Below are 10435 nucleotides of genomic sequence, written 5' to 3' on the forward strand. Positions count from 1 at the left end.
AAATTTTTAGTACAAGACTTGAAATTATTTTCCTGCTGGCGCCGGTCAATTTTTGTGGTCAAACCTAATTTTGCACGGAAACAACCCAATTTTGGCCTGGAAAATACGCATTACGCCATCGCTTATGAAACATGTATAATTAACCTCGAAGTGAATGCAAGAAAAATCTGACACAAGTATCTAAAATCGGACACTAATGTGTTAATCCGACAATAGTGTTGAAACCGAAACCGTCTTCAGTCGATAAAATTTGCGATGACAAATAATTGATGAATGACCGTGCTAACATTTGCGACCACCGTCACTTATCAAAAATTCTTAGCCTGTTAGTATCGTCTTTCCCTCTTTTGCTTCGGGAATGCTAATAATAACAATAAATGATTGCATCCTAGCTTGGAAGTGAATTCTTCTCTACGTACTTAACCAACCGGACAAAATTTCAGGCCATCTTAGGAGTTGACCGGGCGATGCCTATATTTGGCCGAACATTTGCTCATGACCGGCCGTTATTTCGAGCTCTGTAGTACGTCTTTCACTGATCCCACCTCTAGCTGCAGAATTTTTGTTTGCCTTCACGGGACACAGTTAGGACACATAAAAGCCATGACATCAAGAGAAGTAAAATTTAATATTCCTAAGCGGAGGCTCCCATGTTATATCTATCTAGATGAAATCTTTACTTTTTACTAGCTTTTAAGTTAACTTTTTCTTAGAAAACTTTACGAGTGTTTTGGGTCTAGACTTTCATTTAGATTTAAAATGTGGAGAAAACTTTCCTTTGATCTTTCCCGTTACGTTACCACATTTGTAAGGTTTTCTTCAGTAGACCTCAAAACCAAGTTGTTTGAAGCACAGTTTGAAGTTATACTATTTTAACCGTCTCGGAGAAGTATTGTTTCTGTCAGCGGTTGACGCGGATGGTGTTGACTAGGTTCTTGATGAACAAACAGACCCCCTTGGAGGAGAGCAATTAATATTATTAAGAGCGGCGATGTATTCCTATCTTTTTAAATGTCGACATTTTGCTTTAATTTTTTGCTCCGTAGAGATCTGTCGCTAAAGTGAAGGAATCCACGAAACGTAAGCATGTAGTTCAAACAGAAGGGCGTTAGGTATAATAACGAGAAAGACTGAGCAAGAATGTAGAAGAGTCGAGTGGCCGAAGATTGACACGAATTTCAAATGACCAACTTGAGCTATTTTTGCTGAATCTTCTCAAAGCATAAGCTGGAACAAGCTCGATCATATGACCTACATCTTCATAAGAGTCGACGTTCGTGCCTTCCGCCGTCCAGCGGCTATATTTCCCAAGATCCCTCACGCGCTGTAACGCTGTCACTTGCTAGGTTCGTCGCATTGAATACACTCGGCAGTTTTCTCGCTCGATGTCTCGACTTGTATTGTACTATGCTGTATGTCGAATTCTTGACTGCAGATTCGTGACGCTTCTTCCAGAACTGCTTGTGAACTACAGCTATCATCTGAATAGAAATGGAAACGTTGACAGGCTTTTGACTACAATTAATGACGTTTATAAATTGCCCTTTAAGACCACATGTTATTTTCCTAATTCAGATTTACCTGCATGCAGAAGTTTTATATTCAACATTTTGAAGACGGATCGATAGAAAAAAAATGTTCTCAGACAGACAAAGACAAATCGACAAACATCAGAGACAAATGGACAAGAATTGTACAGAACATTGAACAGATACACAGCTAGACAGACCAGACTAACATGCAAACCATGTAAATAAAGAAATAGACGACCAGCTGGTCAGAACGACAGACAAACAGAAGAACAAAAAGATGCGCAGACGGACGGTCGGTTTGACAGAATGATAGCCAGACAAACGGACAGTGAAACAGATAGAGGCGAACGGGCAGACAGAGAGACCACAGACAGACAGACCGAAAGACAGGGACCAGACGGATAGACCAATACACTAGACAAATAGCTCACTCATAGGAAGACACGCCAACAGGCACAGAATAAAGAGCAGACGGATGGATAATCTCGACCGACTCGAGAAAGAAGTAGTTGGCTAAACCAGATTTGTTAGACCAGAAGGACGGGACATTTTCATAAAACTCACCTATGACAAGATGAACCGCTATGGCAGTCGTTCCCACTGTTAGGGACCATACGTGAAGATCATGAACAGCTAATACTCCCGGGATGTCTAAGAGGCTTGCTTTTAAAATGTGGAAATTCAACCCTTTTGGAACTCCTAGAAAATGAAAACAGACCCATCTGTATTTTGCTGTCTAAAAGGATAGACGCCGAGGGTCTCGGTTCTCAGAATTAAGATTTTGACTCACAATTATTATTCACGATTAAACTTTTTTTTATCTTTGTTTCTTTGGTTTTCTCCCTTTTGTAAACAGATGGTAATGTACTCACCCTCCATGAGCACAATTAAAGCATCTTTCAAAATAGCTAATGTGGTTCCTAAAACTATCAGAGAGAATACAAATGTGCATATAGGGTCTGCGATGGCCCATGAAGGCTGCAAAATAATAAACATACAATATTAACTCTACTATAATTAAAATATGGTACAAACGACATGGCCAATTTTCTAAAATCTGTGTTTCACAGATGAAAAGTGTGAAAAACTATGTACTGTCTTAGCGGACTCGTTACCAGTCTCTTCCAATTTTTCTCGATGGAAAGTTAAATTTACTTTATTAGCAGATATGCTGGAAAAAGTCAGGCCCTCCCGTATTCCCCATGATGCAATTGGTTCGTGGAAACGTTTACGGGATTGAGTTAGCGAGCGCTATAGTGACTTCGTGAGTGCAGGTTCCTATGTCCTTTCGCTCGCCCGAATTTGGGTCGTTCCTTAAGCCCGTGGTTTCTTAAGATCAAGTGACAAGAGAAAATCATTGTCCACAGCGGCCCACAGTGAGCTGAAACGAGTAGCTTTACGAGAATATGTGAAAACACGCGCGACAACCCAGTCTTCTACCCAAGCCATTATAAAACCTACCTTGTGCTTACCTTAAACCAAATAAGAAGAGCTGCTATAAATACGCCTATACTTTGTAAGAAGTCGCCTAGTACGTGAATAAACGCCGCTCGCACATTTACATTTTCCTCTTCTTCTAAAATGATGAAACTTGATGGTGAGACTTGGGACTTTTTCGTTTTGCCTTTCTTTTTTTTAGGATGGGATCCGTGGCTGTGTCCATGTCCTTTCTGATGAAGTATGACACCTAATCTGGTTCACAATTAATTTGACAAAATATAAGTTGGGATCATGTTACAACTGGGGGTCTGTTGGCCAACAATTTGCTCTTGTAGACACCATTAGGGATTGGAATGGGCCTCAATTGAATACCAGTCTCCATGGTAACGAATAGTGACGTCACGATAACGAAAGGCGAGAGAAAGTCATGCTGAAAGAAACGCTGCACTTTCGTTTTAATTTAAATATGCAGCAGATATATCTTTTATAAATACAACAAAACAAGGAACTGAATTTAACTGAAGAGTTCATCTCATACAGGACTGTATGCATGTTTTTATGAAACATCATGGCGGATTTTTAGAGGATTCGACCTATGTAAGGTAAAAGAGTTCTACGAAATTGGATATATCTCCTAACGATGAGATATCTTTAACTCATGTTCACTTTGTCTTAAACTGCAAGATTTTGAAACATTAATTAGTAACTTACAGGATGTTTATAATGAGGCCCGCTGACGCAGTTAGTAACATGACTTGGGCATCTATTTCATATTGTTTAGTGAGGATTCTTTGAACTGCTAGGTAAACTAAGACTCCAGTTAATACCCAGATGAACAGAACGGACATGACTGCACCCATCACCTCTGAAAACAGATGTGAGAAGTTAGCTTTCAAATATACAAACAATAGCCTCCATTTGGCGCGAAACTATGCTCGGAAATTTTTCCGCGGACATTATCTGTTAACCTCGAGGAAAACATTGGGCTACGAGTTAGAATAGATTAAAGCTCACCAGTAGCTCTTTAAGTTGCTTTTGTTTGCATTCGCATGCAGAATTTTTCTCACGCCTTTGCAGACACATGTTTAAAAATCTTACCTGCGCGATGCCAGCCAAAAGACAGAGTCGTAGTGGCGGGCTTGGTTGCCACCCACAGAGCTAACAACGAGATCATGAAACCCGCGAAATCCGACAGCAAGTGAGCTGCGTCCGTCATGATAGCGAGGCTGTTGGCAAAATATCCCCCTAAGAAATTAAACAGGAAATTTGGGCCGTAAGTTATCATCTTTTGCTCAGAAAATACTCTGACGCACTTGTGTGCGATCAAGCTTTCATCAAATTTTTCTCTACAAGTTTTTAAGGCAGCGGAGCTGCAAAAGTGCGACAAAATTTTTCCAGGACTCACGTTATGCCTGATTTTGAAGAAGTAGATTTTTCTAGGAAAAAATTTGTCAAGGATGAAGTTTGCTCTATCATTGAAGAGCACTCGTCAAGAAGATTGAAAGGGTCTTCAGTGAAAAAAGTAATCGTCACCCAGTCACCCAGTCCTTCGTACGTTTTTCTGTTAATTTGAGTGGCATACAATTTTTCTTTGACAACTCAAGCGCGCTTGGCTTGGAATACAGATGCGCATGTTTGTCTTTGAATTACCTCCTAATTCGTAGATTGGTGTGTCGGCAGTACTTTGTATGTATTTTTCTGTGTAAGGCACCAGCAACTCTAGATCTAGCTATGGTGGGGGTTGTACCATTTCTATCCTTACTGATTGACTGCAAGCTATCTCAATATGAGTTTTATCAATTTAAGAGTTGCTGGCCAGGAATTTGGTATTCAATTTCTTTTTACCCGTAAACTTTCTGTGTCTCAATATTCGTAGTATTTCTTGCTTATTTAATAAGTTAGTGCTTACATGTCTTTGATCTCATGGGAAACAAATCAAAAGAGTGAATTTTAGATCTGCAAAATTGATATCCAGAAAAGAAAGAGGTACTCGAGCAAGAATCATTGATCATAGATAGCTTTTGCCAAGGCCGACATGAACAATGAGATTTTAGTGTAAATGCTCTAGCATGCACATCAAATTCAGAGTGTTTCCCCTTGGAGCACCATATTTTTCTGTGTACATGTGTTCTGATCAGGTTCTATTTATCACTTGATCAAGTGTCACATTCATTCATTCATTAAAAGCCCTGGTGCAATTTAAATCGTCAGAGCGCGTGAGATCATGTGTACAAGATTTGGTGTAGCCCTTGTATACGAAATTTGCTTCTCACAGCTAAAAAGCATCGTTTCATTATGATATATAGCAATCATTATTTGCTGCAGGGATCGGGCTGGGGAAAAAAACCATGTTATGTTGTGTTCCTTTATAATAGACCAGATGTAAACATGATTTATAAATTGAAGTAAAAATATTCTGTGATTCTGGCGGTGTTTTACCAAAGAAAATACACTTTTAATAATGAGAACTCTCACCTACAAATTCCACAGTCATGAAAAACAAGCAGAGAACACTAGCGATCCTGAGTCTTCTTGTGGCCCCGTCTTTAGCTTTCTTCATTTTTGATCGCCTTGAAAAACAATTAGGAGCAGAGATGAACTCGTCGATTTAAAACCTGCTCTGGCACCTGCTGTTTACATTCGTAATCACAACCTAGTGAAGTGCGCAGCAACTGAGATCTTCATGCATCCATCGGCGTTTTTTTTCATTTGGCATCGTTGAGTTTATTGCCAAATCGTTGAGTTTATTGCCAAAGCCAGTCTTGAAACAAGTGCGAGTTAATTTGGTTGGGTTTTGATAACGACGTCCGTCGAACTCGTGAAGACAAACTGTTGACGAGTTTAATTTCATGCGCTTAGAACAAATCACCAGTTGGTTCATTAGAATCTTCGAAAATAACATAGCAAAGAGGGGAAAAGATTTTGAGCAAGGTTTTTTTGCAATTCAGATCGCCGACATATTGCCAGGGTCATATACCTCTTTCTCAGGGTAACGTTACTTCAAATTAAATTTTAATTTTTGTTTGTAAAGATCCGTTTAGCTGTTTAGTTTTAGCCGGAAAGATTCTCCTTGAAGTTTTGAAACTTCATCTCGTAAATAATTCGGTTAATGTGGTTAAATTAATTGCTTATCTCACATAACTGAATGACTAAAAATAAGGCAGGGGACTAAAGTTTTACCCTCCCCTCCCCCCACACTAATTTGGAAGCTCAAAGCATTCAGAACACAGTTTTCTTGATTCCAGACCGCTTCAGAGTTTCCCAGATGGGGAAGCTTGGGTGCGCGAAACGGAAATTTCACATCTGGTGCCCCGTGAGGCTCCAAAGAGCTACAGAAGTACTAGGAAGGCAAATGAATCTCTCGATTACTCACGAAAGAGACATAGTTTTCACTTTAGTAGATAAAATTTATTAAAAAATGCAAACGCATGATACATCATGGAGAGAACGAAGCTGACAGGCTGGTATCTTCTTCACTTCTTCTGGTACCTATGTATACCTACCTACCCGCTCTCAGTATTAACCAATCCTAGAACCAGGTTTACACACGTGAACACCACATCCGGTCCTTATTAATTCTCTACCGAAGCATTTAAGCAACACGCGAAAAACGGGTCACATTAATCATTCCCGAAGAACAAAATTATATATCCCTTGTCGAAAAAAAGAACTTTAAACGGATTCTGTTTGGAATGAGTTAATTTAGGCCCATATTTGGTAAGCAGTCTCTTAGCTTGATTTTCGAAAGAAAGAGATTAAGAGCAAATAAATTCGATCAGTAGGTATTGTAATATCATAAAAGAACTATTGTTATGGGCGAATAATTTTGAAAAAATGGCTAGTCGCTCCGGTTTGATATTCTGAAAATTAAAAGCGTAACATTTAACGAACCAGGATATGTAGGTTATCAACTTTATGTTATAAGACGCAAGATATATACTGCCAATATAGTCTCATCAAGAACAAAAATAAGATTGCGGTTATTTATAGGACTCCAAAATAGGTGTGCTACGTAGGAGTTGGATGATCAAAAAAAATTTTACAGTTTAAGATGATAAAATATCGTCGTACTCGTTTTCATTCTGAGGAGTTGGCGGTTGTCGCTTATATTCGCGTCTCCTAAACAAGAGACAATGGAGAAACGTTGCCAACAGAGAGCCTAAGATTGGTCCTACCCAGTAAACCTAGAAACGAATAAAAACAAGCTGGGTGAGTAAAGTCTTGTATATAGTCGCCTGTGCTACACAGGCATTTTGATTTGTTCTTACTTATGATCTTTTAGAAGACAGATGCACAGATGGCGTTACCATTGACGAAATCCTGCCTTCTTATCATATAAAACAAATAGACTTCATTTTTCCGTGCGTCTGTTGAGTAATATATTACAGAAATTTCATATTTGATGAGAACATCAGTGACACACTCGGCTGCGCATCGTAAGCTGCCTGTTTGTTCTTATTTCATTTCAGACGTCATCTAGCAGTCACTCATTAACAGACGCACGGCAACATGGAATTTATTCAACGACTTTTCCTCCTAAAAACGCTGTACAAAGGCCCAGTTTAGATTCTAACCTAGATATGACCATCTGACCTCTTCTCCTCCGAATGGACGGAGGAAGGTCCTTTTCAAAGTAAATGAAAGCGCACTTACCCAATGGTGTTCCCAAGAGTTTGTGAAAACAGCAGGAGCCAAGGATCTTACGGGATTTAGTCCACAGCCGGTCAGCGGTAGCTAAGGACAAGGGAAAAATATCGTAAATTGTGTAGGAATTTTTGCTTGCTATTCAAGAGATGTATGTTTGATTTCATATGTTACCAGTAGCCAATATCATATCACAATCGGAGAAAAAAATTTAAAAAAAGCCTTAAGAGTGAGAAAACGCAAGTAAGCAAATCGAAAAGAGTTTTAATTTTCAATCTTATTTGTATCGAGCGTGAAGCGAGTCTTTCGGTCAATCACAAAGCGATGTTGAATATAGGGCAATGCAATCCATTCACGATAGAACCCTACCGCAATGAGATAACAGCCCGTGACGACCACGCCCATGGCGGCAGCAGTCCCATAATCCCTGCGAGCTGCTTGTTTATTTGCATCAATAGAAGCCAGCATAGTCAGTACCAGTAGTGACGTCAGAACCAACTCAACGCCGAAGGCCTGGAAACCACTCACTTCTTTTGCCGGTATAGTCGCCCCAAGTTTGCCTCGGGCGTGTTGAGGGCTTATTGCCATCACAACACCAGTGCCGGTTATGGCTATCGATCATAAATAGTAAATAAATAAATATATGAATGAATACTAAGATACAAAATGCCACCATTGCAGCCTTAAAGAATAAAGCCAGTATCAAATTTATTGATTGCGATAAAAACACAGAAACACTCCAAAACCTTGAAAATAATTATCATATTATCATTCTTTTCTGGTTTAGAAATAAATTGTTTCAGCGAGATTTCAGTTGTTTTTCGTTTTCAGTCAGCTTGGTTACTTATTATTCGGCCAATTTAAGAATACTTTATAAACGAAAACAAGTTTCGTGTCATCTGCGGGAAGTGGAATATAAGTCAGTGTTAAGAAAGCAGATTGAAATTATGCGACCGACAAGTCAGAGAGTTGCAGCGATGTTTGGTAAATTTCGCTCTTAGTAAAGAGTAGCACCTTACTGCAAGTCTTAGCACTCGCCGTAGATTCGTAGTTGATGACAACCAATTCTTTATTTAAGCTGATCGAATTTTTGTACAAAATGTCAATCAGCCGGATACATGGTATACACTTAACATGCCATGGTCGTTAGAAGAGACAAGTTCATTTGACCTAATTATCTGAATGTTTTCGCGCTTAATTAAAAATTTACAGTAATTCCAGTGAAAAGAGCGCATATTTAAGTTACACCTTGAAAATCAAAAGTACTGCATTCTAGGGGTCAAGCGATTCTCTCAAAATCTTGATACCCCATTATGAACGACCCAAACGAGGTGAATTTGTTGGTGAGCTGCCTGGGCTTGTAAATAAACTGATTTTCGCTAAGGATGAAAGAACGCGATAAATGTTGAATTACCTCCGAAAACCTGCGCCACAACTGAGCAAATCATTTGTATGAAACCAGCATCTCCGGTTATGAAAGCAGCAAGTGACACAACTGGATTTGCATGAACAAGTGGCAAACTCACAGATCTGAAAGCCTGAATCATTGAAGCTGTGACAAACCCGGCAGCAAGAGCTTGTTGAAAAATTGTAGGCGCGCCTTCCCATCTCAGTGAGGAACCCGAAACTGCAAACATGAAAAAGAAAGTTGCCAAGTACTCGGCGAGTACAGCCAACCAGAAATCCACATAGTATGCGTCACCTAGACCAACTGCAAAAGACAATTAAAACCTATTGAGTGAAAACTCTGCTATTTTTCAAAATTAACTTGATGAACGCCATTCAGAAAGCAAAATTTTGTCCAAGCAAATCGTAATACTTTGCTCGATTTTACCTCGAGGAAAGTTTCGTGAGCAACCCATTGTTGTAAAAGTTTCCGCTCAACTCTGCCGTCTAATTTGCAACCCCAAAATGCACTATTGTTTATCATTCTGCAACCCTGTTATCGTCTTTTGCATTCCTTTGTATCGAAACAACAAAGCAAACAACATTCCATCAAGGATAGTTGAGACCACAAAAGTTCTCTTGTGCTATGCAAACATAAGAAGTTTAATTCGGGATAAAAGACAGAGCGAATTATTCTTACTGCATATTATGTTTAATTTGTTTCCGCCACCTTTAGAAGCAAACTGAAGATCGCGCGCGTAGCCTTCAGAACTAAACATCTATATCAAATAGGCCAGACACTGATTTACATCCGCCTGATTTCCGACGTCAGCGTCTGAGTTTGAACAGCTCGGGCCAATTTCTCAAGTTTTTCGCCTGATTTCGCTTAATTCCGTCAAGTTTCGCTTTATTGGCATCGCAAGTTTCGTGGTGTAGGTCACTTTTGCAGCGTGTAGAACTACGTTCTGGGGGTGAATACAAAATTTTAGTACTGTAGAATATTTAAAAAAATAAGTAGTAAGCAAGTAAGACCGCACAGAAATGTTAACCGGTTATTTTTTCCCATAACCACGTCCGTACCCTTATTGTCGCACTGAAGCGTGATTGGTTTTCACTCTGATTGCTCAGCACTCTTATTGGTCAGAAGGGTTGGCTTCCAAGTCCATGCCAACCTCGTTCTTAGGACTCTCACTCTTCCTCCCTCAGGAAGGACCTTGCGAACGAGGCTACCTCGTCAGCAGAATGGTGAGACTGGGTACAACTCTCACCCTTTCCTCGCGGACACCTCATTAGCAAGAGCACGTCGAATTGCACAAAATAACTCCCGCTACAGAAGACATTGCGCACATGTTCACACAGAAGTACTTTCATTTAATGTTCCACTATTGTTACAAAGTTTAAGAGAAATTTTTGCCTCAGTTTGTGACCAAAAC

The 10435-nt window shown here is 39.6% G+C and overlaps 2 protein-coding genes across 2 annotated transcripts; both read right to left on the reverse strand.

The window, feature by feature from the left end:
- Positions 1-609: 609 nt before the first annotated feature.
- LOC113674347 (proton-coupled zinc antiporter SLC30A2) lies at positions 610-5656 on the reverse strand. The gene is made up of 7 exons (XM_027190823.2): positions 5448-5656; positions 4071-4217; positions 3684-3837; positions 3005-3224; positions 2405-2510; positions 2097-2231; positions 610-1481 (listed from the first exon to the last, which is right to left on the reverse strand). Exons 1-7 carry the CDS (start codon positions 5530-5532, stop codon positions 1336-1338), a joined length of 993 nt encoding a protein of 330 aa, XP_027046624.2. The 5' UTR covers positions 5533-5656; the 3' UTR covers positions 610-1335.
- A 702-nt stretch (positions 5657-6358) lies between these two features.
- On the reverse strand, positions 6359-9582 carry LOC113674343 (lens fiber major intrinsic protein). The gene is made up of 5 exons (XM_027190821.2): positions 9451-9582; positions 9031-9327; positions 7986-8227; positions 7626-7706; positions 6359-7156 (listed from the first exon to the last, which is right to left on the reverse strand). Exons 1-5 carry the CDS (start codon positions 9476-9478, stop codon positions 7019-7021), a joined length of 786 nt encoding a protein of 261 aa, XP_027046622.1. The 5' UTR covers positions 9479-9582; the 3' UTR covers positions 6359-7018.
- Between the last annotated feature and the right edge of the window lie 853 nt (positions 9583-10435).

This window comes from Pocillopora damicornis, chromosome 1 (genome assembly GCF_964200805.1).
Source record: "Pocillopora damicornis chromosome 1, jaPocDami1.2, whole genome shotgun sequence".
In the NCBI taxonomy this organism is placed as follows: Eukaryota; Metazoa; Cnidaria; class Anthozoa; order Scleractinia; family Pocilloporidae; genus Pocillopora; species Pocillopora damicornis.